The 18,804-nt window shown below is 47.8% G+C and overlaps 7 protein-coding genes across 7 annotated transcripts; 4 read left to right on the top strand and 3 right to left on the bottom strand.

Annotated features, from left to right (window-relative positions):
* Nucleotides 1-369: 369 nt before the first annotated feature.
* Nucleotides 370-1,111, bottom strand: LOC111081274. The gene has a single exon (XM_022377296.2). It carries the CDS (start codon nt 1,000-1,002, stop codon nt 511-513), a length of 492 nt encoding a protein of 163 aa, XP_022232988.1. The 5' UTR covers nt 1,003-1,111; the 3' UTR covers nt 370-510.
* A 1,077-nt stretch (nt 1,112-2,188) lies between these two features.
* On the bottom strand, nt 2,189-3,475 carry LOC111081251 (YTH domain-containing protein 1). The gene is made up of 3 exons (XM_022377260.2): nt 3,168-3,475; nt 3,004-3,102; nt 2,189-2,940 (listed from the first exon to the last, which is right to left on the bottom strand). The coding sequence occupies exons 1-3, from the start codon at nt 3,439-3,441 to the stop codon at nt 2,480-2,482; spliced, it is 834 nt and encodes a 277-aa protein (XP_022232952.2). The 5' UTR covers nt 3,442-3,475; the 3' UTR covers nt 2,189-2,479.
* A 2,079-nt stretch (nt 3,476-5,554) lies between these two features.
* On the top strand, nt 5,555-7,363 carry LOC111081240. Its single transcript, XM_022377250.2, has 2 exons — nt 5,555-7,189; nt 7,260-7,363. The coding sequence occupies exons 1-2, from the start codon at nt 6,106-6,108 to the stop codon at nt 7,322-7,324; spliced, it is 1,149 nt and encodes a 382-aa protein (XP_022232942.2). The 5' UTR covers nt 5,555-6,105; the 3' UTR covers nt 7,325-7,363.
* A 610-nt stretch (nt 7,364-7,973) lies between these two features.
* On the top strand, nt 7,974-8,553 carry LOC111081292. Its single transcript, XM_022377317.2, has 2 exons — nt 7,974-8,366; nt 8,441-8,553. The coding sequence occupies exons 1-2, from the start codon at nt 7,977-7,979 to the stop codon at nt 8,447-8,449; spliced, it is 399 nt and encodes a 132-aa protein (XP_022233009.2). The 5' UTR covers nt 7,974-7,976; the 3' UTR covers nt 8,450-8,553.
* Nucleotides 8,554-10,562: 2,009 nt separating this feature from the next.
* On the top strand, nt 10,563-11,522 carry LOC111082306. Its single transcript, XM_022378497.2, has 2 exons — nt 10,563-11,110; nt 11,288-11,522. The coding sequence occupies exons 1-2, from the start codon at nt 10,882-10,884 to the stop codon at nt 11,302-11,304; spliced, it is 246 nt and encodes an 81-aa protein (XP_022234189.2). The 5' UTR covers nt 10,563-10,881; the 3' UTR covers nt 11,305-11,522.
* Nucleotides 11,523-14,635: 3,113 nt separating this feature from the next.
* Nucleotides 14,636-15,292, top strand: LOC111082308. The gene has a single exon (XM_022378498.2). It carries the CDS (start codon nt 14,803-14,805, stop codon nt 15,031-15,033), a length of 231 nt encoding a protein of 76 aa, XP_022234190.1. The 5' UTR covers nt 14,636-14,802; the 3' UTR covers nt 15,034-15,292.
* A 448-nt stretch (nt 15,293-15,740) lies between these two features.
* Nucleotides 15,741-17,489, bottom strand: LOC111082305 (serine protease easter). The gene is made up of 3 exons (XM_022378496.2): nt 17,303-17,489; nt 17,072-17,217; nt 15,741-17,015 (listed from the first exon to the last, which is right to left on the bottom strand). The coding sequence occupies exons 1-3, from the start codon at nt 17,397-17,399 to the stop codon at nt 15,990-15,992; spliced, it is 1,269 nt and encodes a 422-aa protein (XP_022234188.1). The 5' UTR covers nt 17,400-17,489; the 3' UTR covers nt 15,741-15,989.
* Nucleotides 17,490-18,804: the final 1,315 nt, after the last annotated feature.

Here is an 18,804-nt window from a genome sequence, read left to right as displayed (position 1 = left end):
GAGAAGGGAATGTCAGCAGCAGCGCAGAATTCTCCAGAGCGAGAAGAAGAATGATCTTTGGATTATTTATAGAGCTCTGAAGAAGATCAATTGGCGCCGAGTGAGGTGAATAAATAAATAAATTAAAAAACAAATTGATGGATTAAGTGGAACAACAACAAATAGATGCCTGAATGAGGAATGATGTGGGAGCCTAAGATAGTGTGAATATATCGGAAAGAGTCCACAAATATTAACCCAATAAATACACAGATAAGTTTCCTTACTCCGTGGATTGATTGGCACCCAAAGAATATCCCATTAAATATTTTTCAACAATTTTTCACTTTCTCTTTTTATTTATTAAACAAAAAAAAACGCACTCAGACAAAGGACAAAAATCATAATGAAAAAAAAAATTAAAATAATAAAATAAAAGTCGCTCACAATTCTTAAAAAATATGTACAAGGAGGAGTCCCTAGTGGACTGCCTACTGGGAGAGTGGGGGTGGGTGTGGCACCTCCCTTTTTCTACTTCCTCAATTTGCTGCAGTTGCCCAAGGCATCGAGGATGTGTCCGTGGCCGCATTGCTGTTCGCCCTTGAGGATGTCCGGATTGATGACCTCGACATTGGCGAGGAAGCTGCGATCCTTGGACATCTCTTCGACAGAGTCCTTGGAGAGCTTCTCGCGGAAGCCGTCGAAGCGATCCTTGATGTCGCTGCCCAGGACCTTGGCCTTCTCGCCCAGCTTCTGGGCGCCCTCCTTCAGCTCGGTGCCCAGATCCTTGGCCTTCTCGCCCAGCTTCTTGGCCCCCTGCTTGATTTGGCAGCCAAAGTTCTTGAAGAAGTCGCGCACCTCGTGCTCGCTGCTGCCACTGCCGCCGGAGATCTCCGAGATCTTCTCACTCAGATCGCTCAGGCCGGGCACCTTGTCCTCACAGTCGAAGAGCCCCGCCCGGCTGGGCGCGGCGGCGGCCAGGAGGAGCAACACCAGCAGCAGGGATCCTTGCAGATGATTCATTTTTTTTTTTGATATTTGATTGACGGGGTTCCTTTGGCTTTCGGGGCGGCACCAGACTGAACCTCAGCGTTGACTCGACTTGTTCGCACTGACCTGGGCCTCCTCGATCGCCAGGCAATTTATTCAGTCGCCTCCGACTCTGACGAGCTCGGTGGCCTTTTGTTGCCGCAATCGCGCGTCACTTGCTCGCATTTTCCATTCTCGATTCTCCTCCTCCATTCCCCCCCAGCAGTAATGTAATTCAATTTGCGACAGAGGCAAGGCAAGGCAAGGCAAGGCAAGGCACAGCACAGCAACAATAATGCCACCAGATCGTGCCCAATTGTGACTTGATTTAAGCATCAACAAAGGGGGCCAAAAAGTACAAAGAAGGAGCAAAGAAATGTCGTTAGACTGAGACTCTTGGGCGGAGAACACCCCCCGAAAATACGCAGATACGCTCGACTGGGCACACTGCGGCGGGTCAAGGCTGTCCTGACTAAAAAAGATAACCACAGATAAGCCACCGGGATCATCCCTCGACTGGCGCATGTTCAAGTCGTGTTTTCGACTATTCGCTATTGTTTGTTTGTTTGTTTTTAGCCGGAAGCACTGACTAATGTGGCATACAAGTACATGTACGTGTACGAGTACGAGTACGAGTACTATATATAGTCTACAGTCTCTCTGTACGAGATGCGTTCAATTGGTTTACACTCATCTTAGCGGGGCATGAAGTGACCCACAATGGGCACACGGTGCACAGCGGCAATTGGCTATGCTAGCAGAGACCCCCAAAGGGGGAAAAGGCTTAAGTATGCCTAGAATATGATAAGCAGATTAAGCGAATGATACAATCACGCGATTCAGATATATGATGGGCTCAGGTCATCTGATGCGGGGCAATAAATGATTCATCAGGCATCATATATCTATCATGCCTGATGAGTCATTATTTTTATTTGATAATGGATTGCAGGCACTTTATTTGTGGCATATCCAGGGAATTCTGAGTCATCCTTTGGATGCATTTGGTAGAAGAAAGGGAAATTAAATTAGAAGTCAAATGGCAGAATGGATGGCATACAAAAATCTCCTGAATTCAGGGATTTATAATGCATCAACGACTCATTAAGCGATAAGCATTAAGCAAGCAATCGATCGAGAACGATTTATGTAGATCGATTTACCGATAGAAATACAAATATAAAGTTTCTAAAAGTTATCTGCATTTATAGTTGACAGAAAAAGAACGACTGATCCCCAAAGCGATGCCCAAATGTGTTTAAACATTTAATTCCACTATGTTTCAGTTCGATCTCCCCTCGCTTAGGACAGACACTGATTTCCGTCATTGCAATTTTATTTCAGCTCGTTCAGCTCTCCGGAATTTCGCGCTTAATTCAAGTTAATTGCGCCGCAGCCTCAAATGGCGCACATCAAGGAAGATATTCGTACGTTAAAGCGAGTGGAGAGCGAATGCGAACTTCCGCGTGGATTAGCGTATATTCCACTCGCTCGTTATGTCGTTATTGCCAATCGAACCGGTGGTTTCATCGACATCAGTGTCGTAGTCGTCCTCCTCGTCCACGTCCCCATCTGTGCCATCTTCATACGCATCGGTGTTCTTGCTGGCATCTGGATCTTCCTCATCTTCTTCGGGCAGCATGAAATCAGCCTCTGTAGTCGTCTGCTTCTCCTCCGGCACCTCCTCCGGCACCTCTTCCGGCACCTCCTCCGGCACCTCCTCCGGCACCTCCTCCGGCACCTCCTCCGGCACCTCTTCAGTCACCTCCTCGGGTTCAGTGAGTTCGGGCAGCAGTGGCAAATCCGTGGTTGTGCTGCTTGTGCTTCTGCTGGTGCTAGTGCTGGCTGTGGTGCCGATGGTGGTGCTGCTCGTTGTGGTGGTGGCTCGTGTGGTGCTTCGTGGCGTTCGCTGTGTGGTCGCTGCTGCCTGGCCTGCAAAAAGTTAAGTCTTAGCCATAGCCGGAAGTTAATAAACGCTGCCCAGACGCAACTTACAATCAGCTGCCGTGGGGTCAAAGTCGCAGCGGATGCGCCGATCCAAGGAGTCTTCAGTGGTGGTGGTGGTGGTGGTGGTCGTGGGGCGCAGGTCCTGGCCTGTTGGGGGGACAGGAGAGATTAGTACTTGGCTGATCGTAGAACTGATTCCCTGCCACACTCACATTCACTGCGCTGCGGCTCGAAGTCGCAACGCACTCGCTTGTCCATTTCGTCCTCGCTGATGGGATTGGTCACCACCTTCTTGGGCCGCCGCACATAGTAGACGTCCTTCACCTCGACAATCTCCAGGTCGGGATCGTAGCGCGCCACACGGCGGCGCACCCAGCGCTTGTGCGTTTTGTCCGCAGACAGTAGTGGGGCGGTGCGGGCCTGTAGCAGCTCCAGGCTGCCGCAGCCGATTATCACCACAAGGAGGATGGCCAGGGATCTATTCATTGCGTTGTCGCGCACTCAACTGCTCAGGCACTTAGTGGTCGCGGCTGGAGGAGCTTCGAGCTTGGAAGAATCTATGGCGGAAGCTTATCAATTGCGATAACCCTCCGTCCGACCCTGGCTCCGCGTGCGAGAGCATGTGCCGCCGTGAGGCACGGCCTGGCACGGCCTGGCACGAGTGTGTGGCATACTCTCGGGCTGTTGCCGTTAATTGCCGCTCACGCCTCATGACGATGCATCAATGTCGGTGGCTACATAAATTAGATTTCCTCGTGCCAGCCAACAAATTGGCCGCAAACATAATTTCCACGCCTCATCCGCCCCCATCCGCCCCCATCCACCCTTCGCCAACCGCATTGCCATGCCAAACACGTCATGCCAGGAGGTGGAAGAGGCACTCGCACCGCACTCTGCTGCATTTTGGATGAGTCCATAGGCTCGCAATTCGATTTGAATGAATTTTTATGCAGAGTTATTTTCGATAGTAGAACCGAACCCTCAAAATTGCTATTGAAATCGTAAAGAATTCAAGAATAAATCTCAGAGAATTAAACAATCGATCAGCGGGCTGTTTTCGATAAATAATCGAAGCTCTTAATCGATTGCAAATGTCTTTAGGCGGTGACTATTGATTTCTATGGATGTTGATAGCTGAAAATGTTAAGCAGTGTTAAGTGCCAGCATTCCCGCTAAATACCCTCTGGGTAATCGATAGCCATTCGATAGCTCAAATGCCTACACAGCTGACTCATCCACAAGTGTCAAGACACGACTACTCCCCGCATCCCCGCCATCATTCTTGGTTTCTCGTCCATCGATATGCCCCAAACGGCCAATTTGTTTCTGATGAAAAATATGCGAATTGTCGTTTTCCTCGTACAAACATAAGTATGTGCCTACATACTCGCACATATCATACATAAGTATGTATGTACATATGTTCGTTGCTGGCTTTCCTTCTAGCTTTTTCTCATATTTTTTCTTGTCTTTTTGCCTTTTGAATTTTGCTTTTTCTTGTTATTTCTTCTCCTTGGTTTGTTTGTCATTTTTCAATGGCAGAATATCTGTCGGCAATGGGAGGAGAGTCGAGGAGCAAATTAGTCGACCAACAGACCGACAGACCGACCGACCGACTGACGGCTGCCACATATGTTCAGGCATTTCCCAATAACATAACAGAAAATATCTGTGTATTTTGCTCAGTTTGGGTGGGTCAGGATGTGGAGGGGGGGTCGTGGGGCATAGCGAGGGGGGATGTGGCTCGGAATAGATAAACAAAAAGCAACAAAAAAGAATGTTGAACGGGGCCCCGCATGAACGCAAAAGAAACACACAGAAAATTCTGTACGAAAATTCACTTCGTTTGTGAGAGCGTGAAATATGCATGCAAAAATCAAGAAATCATTTAAAAGCATAATACAAAACTACAGAGATACCCATTACACGTGCATACACACATTGGGGTGTAAGAGCTATCCATTAGTAGAGATAATACCTGCAGCTGGTATATCTATCTATAATCCAGATAAATCACAATTGATATGTTTTTATCTTTATATTTAGTTACCCACCCATATACCCAATGCCCCCCCAGGTAATACATACATACGTACATACATATATGAATATGATCAGCCAGGGGCAGGCTGGGTGGGTGGGGTTAGCTATGATTGCCAGGGGTGGGGTGGGGCGGGAGAGGGACAAATGTGTTTGGCTGTTTCTTGGGGCCAAAGATGCGGCCAAGCCGAACAGTTGGCAACGAATCGCGTTAGCGGGCGGACAAAAGCGGAGCTGGCAGCGATCACAGCTGATCGCGGAACACACACAAAAAAGAGCGAGAGGCACGTCAGAGTGTAGCATAGGAAAGAGAGAGAGAGAGAGAGAGAGAGAGAGCAAAAGCCACAGAGTGCGAGTGTAAGCGAAAGAGAGACAGACAGTGAGAGAGAGAGAGAGAGGACACAGCAGAATTCTCTGTTTTGGTTATAGTTTTGTGCGTTTTTTGTGCTTTGTGCGGCGGAGCGTTGAAAAGTGGCACAGTGGCACGCACTTAAATGTCACTTGGTGCAGGCGAAGGCCTGTGGGGTGGCATGGGGCAGGGACAGGGGCACCAAACTGGGAACTGGCAACTGGGAATGGGAGCTGCGATCATCTAGATCAGGGAGCGATTCCGCCTATAAATAGATGGGGTGGTGGAACATGAAACAGACAGAAGCCAAGTGAGTGAATGTGAAGGAAAAGCCAAAAATAATTGAAAGCGTGGGCAGGAGAACAGTGCACACCGCAGGGGAAGAACACACCGAAAAAAGAGCGAGAAAAGTACAAGCCAAAATAAATTCAAAAAAAAAAAACTAATAAAACTCCAACTTGAAATTTTACAACCAAAAAAACTCTCAAAAATTAACAAAATCAAGTGCCAAAAAGTGCCTGCCCCAAACAACAGAAAAGACTGATCCAACCCAGCGAGGGCCCACTGTGAACACATAGTTGGGATAAACAATTAATTGGCCAGAGGCCAAAGCAAAAGAAGCAACGAAGAAGCGAAGATCAGAACCAGAGGAAGATCAAACAGTCAACAGACAACCAACAGGTGGAAGGAAGACCCCAAGACATATCCATCCCCCCACCCTCTTAGAGAGAGAGAGAGAGAGTTCCAGTTGATGCCTTGGGATGTCCCAGTCCTCAGATGAGGAGCAGGAGCAGGAGCAGGCGGAGGCCGATCCGCTGTCCAATCTGCTCAGCCTGCAGTTACGCAAGCCGCCGCACTGGAACTGGGAGCTGAGCACCTCCCGCAGTTGCAGCAACATCGCCCTGCCACGCATCCTGCTGTACGATCACACCGGAGCCCTTCTAGTTGACGCCCAGGGCAGCAGCGAGCAGACCTATCGATCCACCGATGCACAGGGCCCTGGACAGGGCCTGTGGCGAGAGCCACAGAGGCGCCGCAAGAGATCGGCCACCTCCAATCTGAGCGGCAGCCTGGCGCATGACTTTCATGGCCTGCACATCGCCGAGGCCACGCCCAGTCCGAGCAGGAGCCGGGAGCGCTCGCACACGGGCACCGGCAGCGGCAGCTGCATCGAGATCAATACCCACGAGCTGCCCAACTGGGAGCCCGGCAGCGTCAGTGGCAGCTCCCGGCGCTCCAGCTCGCTGCGTGGCGTTCGATTCCTGGAGTCGCCACAGCCGCTCGTTGAGCAGGAGGAGGAGGAGCAGGAGGAGGAGGTGGAGCTGCCCGTGTATCCCACGCCGCCATCCACCTCCACGACCACAATGACCACCACCACGGCCAACTCGTCGTCGTCGGGACCGCGGGAGAAGCGGCGCTACCGGCGCTCCCACAGCTCCATTTTGGAGCGTTTCAGCATGTCACGTGGGCGCCACTCCTCGCCGGAGTACGCCCAGGAGCGGGACATAGAGATGGCGCCACGCTACTATCTGCGGACCAGCAAGGCGGGCACCCTGGTCATCCGCGAAGAGAGCTTCAGCCGGATGCGGCAGCGTCGCCGCCGGCCGCCCAAGCACTCGTCCAGCGAGAACATCCTCCAGGATGGGCGTCCGGAGAGCGCCCAGAGTGCCCAGAGTGCCGTGCAGGCCACGACACGGAGGCGTCATCAGGAGGCAGCGGCGGCGGCGGCGGCGGCCATCTCCACATCGGAGGAGGAGCAGCTGGAGGAGAAGCCACGCCCCAGCCACGGGCGACAGTCGCGCGGCAGACGGACGCAGCGCAGCTGCGTCAAGGATGTGGCCCAGGGTGAGTCGAAGAAGAAGAGTATAATGCATACAGCTAATCTGGAACGGAACCTCTCCTCCAATCCCAACAGAACTCATCACGGTTGATCCCGACAATTGTGTCTATCGTGCGGCGCCGGGCGCCACGGCACGCTAAGGAAACGAAAGCACCGGAAGAAGGATCAATAAAGAAGAAAAGAGAAAGAAAGGCGGAAAGAGCCACAAAGCAGAAAAAGGGGAGAGAGAAAGTATGGAAGAAGTAGAAAGAAATAACTAGAGTTCCTCCTTGTGATGTAAGTCGATGAAGATGTACACTAGATGAATAAAAAATGCCATATAAAATAACACTCATAGTACGTTACCCAACACTGGTTCTGGAAGAAAGTACTCAGACAATATTTAAGCAAAGAGAAGATAATTACCGAACATAGATACATCTGTGATTATTGCTAGTAATATAAATATGAACTTTATGCCAAGAGCATCCCATATCGAGTGGCATCCCATAGGTGCAATTCATAATCTTTGGCAGCACGAAATATATATTGTAGGTATTTTTAAGTGCCACAGTGCAATCGTTTGCCAAAAAGGTCTGTCAACCTTTTCACTCAAAGGCATGTAAAATATTTTACCTATTTTAAAGGTGCACCCAGAATAGCAAAGATAAATGGGCTTAAAGGGTGGATGCCTCCGCCTGTTGTTGCCTTTCTTGGTGGAAATACCCCACAGATGATACGTACATCGGATATTCTAGTATTCGAATGATTCTTTAACCATCGCAGCCCAATGGCATGCCACAAATGTGTGGGATGATGATAGCTATGGAGCAGCCAGAGAGGCTACGAGATAGCCAGAGGCTAATCAGAGCTGATAAGCTGGATCGCCGTCGCCGGACGGCAGGCCAGACGGCAGGCGGCCGCGAGTTGCGCGCTCAGTCCAATCGAGGCATTTGGAACGAGATGCGATTGCTGCTGCTGCCGGCCGGTGTGTTTGTGGTGTTGCTGCTGTTCCTGCTCCGACTGCCCCTGCCCGGGCATGGAGCGGGTCGGGTGATATACTTTAACCAGCTGAAAGAGAACCAAACGCTCCAGGCGGACAAGAATGCGACGGATCGGCTGGGCAAGGGAATGCTGTTCGATGTGGGACGCGGCCACTGCCATCGCGGGTACATGCACGATCATCACGGCCGTTGCCGGAGGGTGAGTAGTGTCTGCCATTCATGTGGATATTGGATTGTTGGATAGGTTGAATCGAACCAATCTTTCGCTTGCAGATTGTCTAGGCCATTGTCATCCATGCCACCCCCAATCAGTGATGTCTACGCTTAAAATTGTTGTTGTTTTTGTGTGCTCTTTTTGTAGAGATTAAAGTGAAATGAAAAACCAATCTACACTGCCTTCAGATACAAAGATACAGATAAGAAAAAACAACAAAAAAAAAGAGCAGATGGTTAGGGGAGGGAGGGAGTGGGCTTTTGCAGCCCAAAAGTATGCCGAAAATTGTGTTGCTGTGAGCATTACCCTAGGTTCCATTGAGGGGATCTTTAGCCGTATCCACGGACCTTGACCCCAAAAGCAGAACCCAGAGGGTGTCAGCAGCTGCGTCACATCACGTGCCATTATGATGAAATTATGGGACTGCTCCGGGACTGCTATGGGACGTACAACGTGTTCCAGATGTCTAGATACATTATTGTACGACCAACAAGATACAACTCGACAACAGATAATGGAGCACCGTCTGACTCATATAGCTATTAATGTGTGGGGGGGGCCTACCTACTCCCCCACCGTTGGCAACTATGATGATGGGTTTTGCAGTCATATTTTCGGGAAATTTCAGGCACCTCCGATAAAGACCGTATGTGCCGTATGCCGGTATGCCGTATGCCGATTGCCTTATGCCGTATGTTGATCCGTGACGTTGAGGCCGCTTGTCGTTCGTCCAACGTGGGGAAGGCCATCAAAAATTAGCCATCAGGCCATGCGACAGGGAACGTCTGCCCCCTAATCGCTGTCAATTGTGTGGAGTCGCGTGGTCGCGCCCCGAAAATTTATACAGAATTTGGCATGGCTCACGACTCACAGGGAGAGCGACGTCGAGCATTACCTGGCCATAAAAACGTACCAATCGCACCAATTGCTATTAGCTGTCAGTATCTCCTGTTTTGGATCTTCAAAATAAAAATAGCGAACCAATTAACCCATTCACTTACTCAGTTTTAAAAATAACAATCTACCAGCAATCCCCCGCCCCGAATGACGTTAAATTTCAAGGGGTTTTATTAGACGGAACTTTGATTTGTGATTTATTTTCTTTCATAATTGGTTATATGTGCATGAGAGTTCTTTGGGATATACTTGTTGGATATATTTGGATCTTAACAATTTAAGTTCGCCATAAAAATTTTAAATTTATTAAAAAATTTTATTTTAAGAGATTTTTAACATATATTTTATTGTTTCGAAATCATGAGATAGTTTTTTTTAGTCTTTAATTTTCTTCATTTTAATATATTAATTTAATAATTTTAATATATTTTTTTTTAAATTTATTTTTTATACCCGTGCTCGAAGAATTAATGCTTCCGTTCATTTCTCCGTCTAGATGAGCGCCTAGTTCTCAGAGACTATAAGAGCTGGAGTAACAAAATTTTATTTCCAGACTCATGTAATATCACACACGCCCCGCCCCCTTCCACCACTACAAAGGACGAAAATCCAGCAAAGAAAAAATGTAGAATCTAAATGGTACATGTATGTACAGATGTAGCAAAAAAATATAAAATGTAAACTATTTTAAAACTCTGCATGAATCATAAGCTAAGTAATACTACGGGTATAAAAGTAGAGTCGCGACCACAGAAACGACTCAAACGTTCCTTCTCAATTTTTTTTATTATTTGTACGTTTTATTTCATTCCCTATTTTACCTTGAAACCTTTTTATTGTACTAAGAATTTTCCCAAAAAAAGCAGATTGAACATTCCCAGAAAGCAATAGAAAAATCCCCCCAGCTATTAACCCATCACACACACACACACTTGGCCACATCTGCCTGCTAAGGTGTGGAATGGGTTAAGGTTAGGGCGACTCCGGGCCACGTCCTATGCAAATGCATTGTGGCTAACGTGATAACGTGTGTGATGATATTATCAGCTACAGTGCACGATCTGATATCTGATATACTAGCCACTCGGCTACTAGCCTTAGACTTATCTGTATCTGTATCTTCGGGTGAGAATCAGAATCAGTGCCCGGGTCTGGGTTTGGGTCTTGCTTGGTCTGGCGAAACACTCAATTACACAGATTGCAAGTGACAGGGAGGACGGAGCACCGCCAGATAAGATTCCCAAAGCGCTGCATACAGGGCGAGTGTCGATCGAGACTTCCAAAAGGTATGCCAGCTGTGGTTGGGTTTGGCTGTTGAAAAGGAGCACCCTGTTTTGGTTTCGGTTTCGGTTTCTCGGTCTCTGTTGAGGTTTTATCAATTCAATGAAAAAGACAAGCGAACCACACTTAAGAAGTGCTACCCCTGAATCGTATATAATCAGTTAACTGCCGGCATTTGAGCACGCCAGTTAGAGGATCGCTACGGTTGGCTCAAATCAAATCAAATTATTCTCGTTCTCGTACCCGTTCACGTTCTCGTCATTCGGACACGCATTCTCTCGGAGATAAACCCCCACCAAAAACTACCCAAAACGAGATCGACATGTCGCTGCAACGCGTTCATCAGCTGCTCCTGTATTCGATCTGTCTGCTCGCGGTGATTGTGGTTTGTGCACCGGCGGGTAGCGAGTCGCGTCGTGTCATCTTTATGGCCCCCAATGGCATCCATCGCGGACAGATCTTGGCCACGCATGGCATGGAGAAGCCATGCCCCCAGTGTCACATGCACGATCATCGCGGCAATTGTCGTCGCATCATTTCGTACAATGCAGGTGAATATTACGTATACGTAGTCGTATGCGAGTGCGTCATCGCCGGTCATGGAATCGACGCGAAGATGTCAACCCGTCAACCGTCAGCCGTTAAGCGTTAAGCGTCAACCGCTTTCAGATTACTACTACTCGACAAAAAGTGCTATCGTATCTATTGTTTCTGTCTCTGTCTTGCAGATGGCGTGCGCTGCTGAGAAGGGAATGAGCCAGTGAAAGCGCCCAAAATTGAAAGCAAAACCAAAACCAAACCAATGCATCGCAACGAATCTCCACCTCTCTCAAACCAACAGCATTATTCGTGCTCTATTTATTTATGTTATTTATCAGCCTCGCACACGCTCTAGAATACTACACATACTACTTACCCATAAAAATACCTACGAGTAATACCAAATAAAATACAAAAACAAAAACAAAATACAAATATCTATAGTTGAATTAAACGCAGTGTCTGTGTGTGTGTGTGTGTGCCTTATTTTTTGTTATAATTTTATTTTTGTGAATTATCGATTGTGCATTGGAATTCCAGGCTGCCACTCGTGTCTTGGCATTGTAATTGCTGCCAGTTAATTACTGATAAATGCACACAAAAACATCGATGCATCGATGCAAACGCAATTTTGAAAATATGTTTCGACACCCCACCAACAGCCCACCACCTATCACACATGGTGTGGGACACCCAACAAGTGTGATGCATAAATTTGCATATCACTCACCCTTGAATGATATCGGGAATTCGAATGACAGTTTCATGAACTCTCTCTCATCGCTTCGGAGTCCCTCTATCTTATCAATTAAAAACACATTACGCATGGGATTTCCAGGCCTCCAACCTTTTGGCTCTGGCATGTTCTAATGGGGCTGGGGCTGGTCTAAAGGCGTCTATGATATCAGCCTCTTGAGTGGAATCGGAAATATTTGATTTTCCAATTATAATGCCGACTGGACGTAAACGCTGCCGTATACGTACATACATACATACATATATCATGGCTGCATGGCTGCATGCCGCATTATCTAGGATTTCCTCGTACATACAGTGTCCCCAAATGGCCAATGGGAGGGAGATTCGAACCGAATTAATTCGGGAACGATGAGATTATCAAAAGAGACTCTTCGCTGGACAAAATGTAGAATCTTTAGAGCCATATTAAGTAGTCTACTCCGAAATAACATTTGTTGTTTGCACTCAGAATAAGTTATCCGCTTTGCATATTCGTATATTGGAAAGATTCCTTAGTTATAGCTCAAAATCATCTGAGAAAAAACTCAACATCTTAACCAAAGACAACCATTCGGAATTAATAGAACCTAACATGAATCGTCTCATTCAGGGGTGCCACAGAAATCTCTAGAGATTTTGACTCGAGAGATTTGTCAAATCAACCGAAAAATCCGTAGGTGCCACAGGATATTTAGAGATTTCATTTTCCGGAAACTTTTTTCGGAGCTCACGCACAACAATGAGAATTGTAGCTCAGAGTTGTAGTCTTTCAAAAATAATTTTGTTATATGCTGGTCTTTGTTTATTTACTTGTTTTTGGTTAGGGATCTGAGAAGGATTGTTTTGTATAAAGTTACCCACAACAACTTTTGCATTTGGCCACTCTTCGCTCATACCTTTGAGCATTCAGAATCTTCATTAATTACGCACTTTTTTTTCTGCTGGAAATTTAAATGATGTAAACTTAAGATATTTTTTGTATCTCTAATTTAAAACCATTAAATGCATAATATCATTCGAAAAAAATTAAATTGTCAGAAAAACTAGGTGGCCAGATTTACCTTTGAGTTGGGTTTGGACGTCGACACCGAATGGCAATTCTACTAGAGATTTGACTAGAGATTTCGTAAAATGGAAATAAACCAAGTGAATTCTTAAATTGTTCTAATGCAGATAGTAAAATGAGCAAAGTGTATTTAATGCTAATACTAATACATAATACTAGAGATATTAAAACCAACCGAGTAACCGAGACAGCATGCTGTGGCACCTAGCAAACCAACTCAGTTGGAATTCGGTCGGATTGACAGTCTGTGGCACCCCTGATTCTATTTTTTAATTCATGCTTTAAATGAAGTGATATTTTTCCGAATTTCAGGCCCAACATTTCTCCGAAATTTTCGAAAAATTTACTCCGAACTGTAATTCGTAGATAATTTTAACTCCGAATTTCTCAAAACTTTACTCCGAATATACTTCGCAACGCAGAAAAAATTAATCCGAAATTCAAAATAATTTACTCCGAACTTTAATCCGAAATGTACTCCGACTATACTCCGAAACTAACAAAAATGTACTTCGAAACAGCCCTTAATTATGAAAGAGCAGACTAGACTAGCTATTTATGAAAATGGAGGTGGGGGAGGCCGATTTACCGGATAACCTGAAGGTTTACTCGGAAGGTGCTCGAAATCTAAACCGAATCTACCAGAAGCTCGCCGGCAAACGACCCGGCCCGCTCTATCGATCACTTGAACGTGCCAAGAAAAGGCCGGCCAAATCCCTCCGACAAGCCAATGGCTAGATCCGCATGAAACTTTGGACCCCAACGCATTATTGGACATACTACGTCAGATGTAGGGGCAGGGCTGGGGCTGGGGCTGGGGCTGTGGCAGTGGCTGTCACTGGGGGTGGACATGTAATCGAATGGGCGCAGTAGGGTGGGAGTGCCAGTGACTGTTCCATCAGCGTGCAGGTGATTCGGCTTCGAATCGGATTCATCAAACGACCTTATCGACATGTCACACACTCGGAGACAATTAGTGAATGAAAAACTCGCATTTCATTCTCATTTCACAAGCGTGCAAAATGCTATCCATGGGATGCATACATATGTACACATGTATATACTCGTAAGAGTGTTGGAGAGGAGCGACATAGCTGCTCGACATTCTACATTCTACATTCATTTCAATATTTCAATGCATGGAGCATGGCATAACTTCAGGCTGAGCAACGAGGAATGGTGTGTATCCGGGGAATCGTTTTCGTTTTCTTCAGACCGGATGAGAGGCGTCACTGATAAGGGGGGGCCGACACAACACGTTCGCTGGTCAGTGATCCACCACCGTATGACGAAGTCCTAACTGAAAGCCCCAGCCAACTTCTGTCGAACTGCTGCGACACATGCCGCGGGAATGTGCGTCGAGCGACTTCGTCATAGAGCGAGATGGGTAAGGGACGAAAATAGCCACCAGGGGGACCACTTGCGGCAGTCTACAGAACAGAGCCAGAGCCCACAGAGACTGAGAGCCCCAGTCCAAAGACCCGACGACAGCCCAGACCGTAGACAACTTTGTATATAGCAACCGACCAGCGGGCCGTGCTGGGGCCGTGCCATGCCGCCACACAATAGATATTTGTATATTCCAATGGGGGAGTATGCGGCCCGGGAGAGTCTATCTTATCGGTGGCTGTGGAATGCCTTTAGGGGGGCTTATCTTATCGATTTGTGCACGGCGGTCGCCGTCTTGTGGGCTATCGACACTGAATATCGACAGGCACAACATCGGGAAACGCTCCCAGTCATAAAAGCGAAGTGCTAGCGAAACAATCTCCAAGCCGAGCCAAGCCAAGCCAACCGCGCGTGCCCTCCAACAAAAATAGAAGCACGACAAAAACCTCGACAAAACAAGGCAACAAGCAGCCAACAGAAAGTTCAATAAAAATTAGCCACCATCGAGAAATGAAGCTGCAACGCCTCCTGCTCACTGCCGTGCTGATCCTCTGCCTCATCGTGGCGCAAAAGGAAAGGACAACGGAGGCCCGTCGGCTGATCTTCTTCAATCCGCAGAGCCGCACCCTGCACAGCCAGCTGCTCGTCTCGCGGAAACTGCCGCGACCTTGTCCCGCCGGCAAGATGCGGGACCATCGGGACCGCTGTCGTCGAGCGCTCATCTTTGGCCGCAGCACCTGAGACGGCGGCGCCCAATCGACGGCAACAATCAAATCTCCTCGTCTATATTGTCTATATTTTTTTTTGTTTGTTCGACTTATTTGTAAGCTAATTTATTGCTCCACGCTCCTAGAAATAGTTTCATAGGTTTATTCCTGTATTTATTACGTTATTTATTTGTAGCTGGTTACGAAACAGTCGCTAGATACATACATACATGTGTATTTGTATGTCTGTATGTATGTACATTCGACGCATAATAAACTGAAATCGAAGTAAAGATACGATACGATAGTCTGTGGAAAGTTTTATGGCCTCAGAGAGCCCCCATACAATGGACTCATCAATTGCCAAAAGATAGCTTCGTTTGTGCTTAAAACATACCGATCAACACAAGCAAGGAATCATCTGCTGGAGTTAGGCAAAGTCGTTCAATTAGAGTTGAAGATATGGCAGATATATCAACCTGATATCTGACTGAATTATAGCAGAATGTTGCATGGCATGTGAATCTTATTTTATTTTGGTACAAATTCTTTTCTATACATTCACTCCACTGAGATCAGCGATCAGCCATCAGCGATCTCCGCATGATCTCAGATCTCAACCCACATACCTCTCTCTCTCTTGCTCTCTCTATTTCGCTCGGCTTGTTGGGTAAGTCCCGGTCCGGTCTGGTCCGCCCCATGCCCTTTTTGGGTGAGCCATCAATATACTTTTGCGTGTCATGAGCAAAGAAATTTAATCTACGGCTAGATTGCGATCCGAACCGGGCCGATATGGGGAGGCCGACAACACAACATGTTTGACAAATTGCACGCCCCGGCGGAAATCAGTGACGTGAGCGATGACACCATGACGTCGCGTCGCACGGAATTACACAGATAAATACAGCACAAAAAAAAAAAAAAGCATTAAAATTAAAAATAAAATGAAGAATATTTATAGAAAGCTAGAGGGAGTCCCCAAAGGAAGAACTAAATGCGATTCGCTCGTATGGTCTGCTCGATCCAGTCCATGTAGCTGCTGATCCTTGTGTAGACGCCGGAGAACTCCGCCTCGCCGCACTCCTCGCGCCCAAACGAGACGACGCCCGCAAGGTAGACGAACCGATCCCGCTGCGGTGTGTTGGCCTCGACGGTGAGCGGTCCACCGGAATCGCCGTTGCAGGAATCAACGCCAATGCCGCCGCTGGCACACAGCTGGCTATCGCTCAGCACATGGCCGTCCTTTTGGAAGGCCGCCTGGCACTGGTCGAGGGGCTGAACCATCAGCATGGCCTTGCGCTTGAAGTTGCTCGACTCGCTGTTCTCCGTTCGCCCCCAGCCGGAGACATCGACGGCGGAGCCCACCAGCTGGTTGGCCTCTGCACCGCGTGCCGGCGGCAGGCAGACGGGCTCCACGTGCTGCATCTGCAACCAATTGACGGGCCGTGCCAGCCGCAGCAGGGCAATGTCGTTGCTCAGATTCCTGACGTTGAACTGCTCGTGCGGCAGGATGCGATCGATGTCCACCCGAATATGCTGCGGCACGCACTCCCGCCTGCCGTTCAAGTTGGTTATGCAGTCGGGATCGGTGGCCTTGTTCCATTCGCCCAGCCGCGCGCCCGTCAGCCGCCGCCCGGGTCCCATGAAGTACACGTGAGTGCAGTGGGCGGCCGTCACCAGCCAGCGCTGGGCAATGAAGGCAGCCCCACAGACATGGCTCTTGTTGCCGCCCTCCTCGGAGTACTCCAGCAGCGTGGTCCAGGGGAACTCGAGGATGCCCGCCACGGTGCCGCCGAACACACGCGACGCGAATGCCGTGCCGCAGTACGGATGCTCGGGCAGCTGGTCCGGGCTGGTGGGTGGTCGGGGCTGAGGTCGGGCTTGCGGCGTGCCATTCTGGTTGGTCGCTGCCACCAGTCGCAGCAAAGGTCGTTCCGTGGTTGTGGTGTTGGTTCCCCTGTCGGTGATGCGCACCCCCAGCACGGGTATGATGTTGCTCTCTCGCGGACAGCAGACCTGAATCAGGTCCAGTATCAGCATCAGTATCAATACCAAGTCATCACATCACTTACCAGGTCTGGCCTCTGCCGTGAGTAGCACTGCCGCTTGCTGGATGCGTCCAGTTTGTCCACGTCGTAGAAGTCACAGTTGCCCGGATCGACGCATGTGCCGCGGCCATAGTCCGCCGTGTGGCAGTTCCCAAAGTGAGTTCTTGTCTCTGCACGCGTAATGGGTAACGGGTAACGGGTGAGGGGTAAGCCTTAGTTGGATCATCATTCAGAGAGTGCAGTGCCAATACTTACTTTCCCATCGCTGGGCGAAGGCCAGCAGCTGCAGTTGGCCAACAATCAGTGCCAGCAGGAAGTGCATCAGCATCCCAGATCCGTGGAGACGCAGCATTTTGCGAATTTGCTGATATTTCCTTGCTTGTTTTGTTCTGGCTTTTGTAGCTGCCGCCTCGGACGCTGACGATCGACTAGTGGCTATCAATTGGCGATGCGATTTGCTCGGCTGAGCGTTGCGACGGCCTCGTGCTGTAGCCCCCAACCCGCCAAGCTTGGCTTTTCCACAGGTCTACAGAGCTATGGATGCAGGGGAGGGCGGGGCCTGCCTCATTGATCAGCCGATTAGCACGATCGATACTCATTGATTGCAGTAGTGGGCCAGGGAAAACCCGTTCCACATTGGCTTCCAGTTCCAGTCTCAATCTCAATCTCAGTCTCAGTCTCTGTTGCGCTTCCAGCTGCCTGCCTTCCAATGCTTGTACGATAATTACTCAGCTACGTATTCATTCGACAATTACCACATACATATGTACATATATACCCATTCTCGCACATACATACATATGTAATAAGTAAGAGCATGGGATTGTTTGTTGATTCCGTTGCAGTTTTCAGTTATCAGGCCATAAAGTGCACGATTAGATTCCTCGACTGCAGAGCAATTCGAGCGAGACGGAGTGATACGGAGGGCTCTTTCCAGTTTAAACGAATGCTAACTTTCTCACTTTGGGTCACTCTTGAACAATCATTTCACTTACATATGATTAATTTCATACGCATGCACATAGATATGTACATACATATGCATCCATGCATCCAGAATTATTCCCCAGACTTTTTGCCGGTGGCTGAACCACCCCAGCCACAACCAGTTCTCCACGATTCTCCAGTTGAGTTGTGGCATTTCCAAGCCACATTTGAAAAACCCGCGACGCTACAGATGCAAAACCCAACAAATGAATATGTGTAAATACACACATACATATGTACATATATGTATATGTATTTAATACCCATCGCTAGATGCTTTATTAATTGCACAAAACGCTTATCAATATCATAATTACTGTATATGCAGCATGTACATACATACATACATATGTGTTTATTTGTCGGAGATTTGTGGAATAAATGGAAACTGCAGTCTACGTACGTACGAGGGAAAATGTTGACAACAAGGACAGAAGGTACGCGGGTTGCTGTTGCTGCGTTCCGTTTGATATTCCTTGTTCTGCATAAGGTGCGCAATGCCCATATGCATATGTATGTATGTATGTATGTATGTAAATATGAACAAATAAATATGATTTATGAATTTTAAATTATTAACTATATAGAGACATAATTCAGTTGCTGCTACAAAACGACAAATTTGTAGCCAGGGCAGGGCGCAGACAAAGCCGAAGTTTTTTCACTTTTCGACTTCGTCTTTTCATCTGTCGGCGTTTGCTTAGCAGATTGCAGTTGTAGGCTGGGAAAATTGTGGAATTCGAGAGGGATTACTATATTGTTTCCTTTGC

Source organism: Drosophila obscura, unplaced genomic scaffold (assembly GCF_018151105.1).
Source record: "Drosophila obscura isolate BZ-5 IFL unplaced genomic scaffold, ASM1815110v1 contig_73, whole genome shotgun sequence".
NCBI classification, from domain to species: Eukaryota; Metazoa; Arthropoda; class Insecta; order Diptera; family Drosophilidae; genus Drosophila; species Drosophila obscura.
This window is presented reverse-complemented; position numbering and strand designations above follow the sequence as displayed.

Coding starts and splice junctions, on each gene's coding strand:
- LOC111082306 (XM_022378497.2), top strand. CDS start 10,882: ATGTCGCTGCAACGCGTTCATCAGCTGCTCCTGTATTCGATCTGTCTG.
- LOC111082305 (XM_022378496.2), bottom strand. CDS start 17,399: ATGCTGCGTCTCCACGGATCTGGGATGCTGATGCACTTCCTGCTGGCA. Junction 17,218..17,302: donor CTTCGCCCAGCGATGGGAAA/GTAAGTATTGGC, acceptor TTACGCGTGCAG/AGACAAGAACTCACTTTGGG. Junction 17,016..17,071: donor CACGGCAGAGGCCAGACCTG/GTAAGTGATGTG, acceptor GACCTGATTCAG/GTCTGCTGTCCGCGAGAGAG.
- LOC111082308 (XM_022378498.2), top strand. CDS start 14,803: ATGAAGCTGCAACGCCTCCTGCTCACTGCCGTGCTGATCCTCTGCCTC.
- LOC111081240 (XM_022377250.2), top strand. CDS start 6,106: ATGTCCCAGTCCTCAGATGAGGAGCAGGAGCAGGAGCAGGCGGAGGCC. Junction 7,190..7,259: donor CGTCAAGGATGTGGCCCAGG/GTGAGTCGAAGA, acceptor CAATCCCAACAG/AACTCATCACGGTTGATCCC.
- LOC111081292 (XM_022377317.2), top strand. CDS start 7,977: ATGATGATAGCTATGGAGCAGCCAGAGAGGCTACGAGATAGCCAGAGG.
- LOC111081274 (XM_022377296.2), bottom strand. CDS start 1,002: ATGAATCATCTGCAAGGATCCCTGCTGCTGGTGTTGCTCCTCCTGGCC.
- LOC111081251 (XM_022377260.2), bottom strand. CDS start 3,441: ATGAATAGATCCCTGGCCATCCTCCTTGTGGTGATAATCGGCTGCGGC. Junction 3,103..3,167: donor CGAGCCGCAGCGCAGTGAAT/GTGAGTGTGGCA, acceptor TCCCCCCAACAG/GCCAGGACCTGCGCCCCACG. Junction 2,941..3,003: donor TGACCCCACGGCAGCTGATT/GTAAGTTGCGTC, acceptor AACTTTTTGCAG/GCCAGGCAGCAGCGACCACA.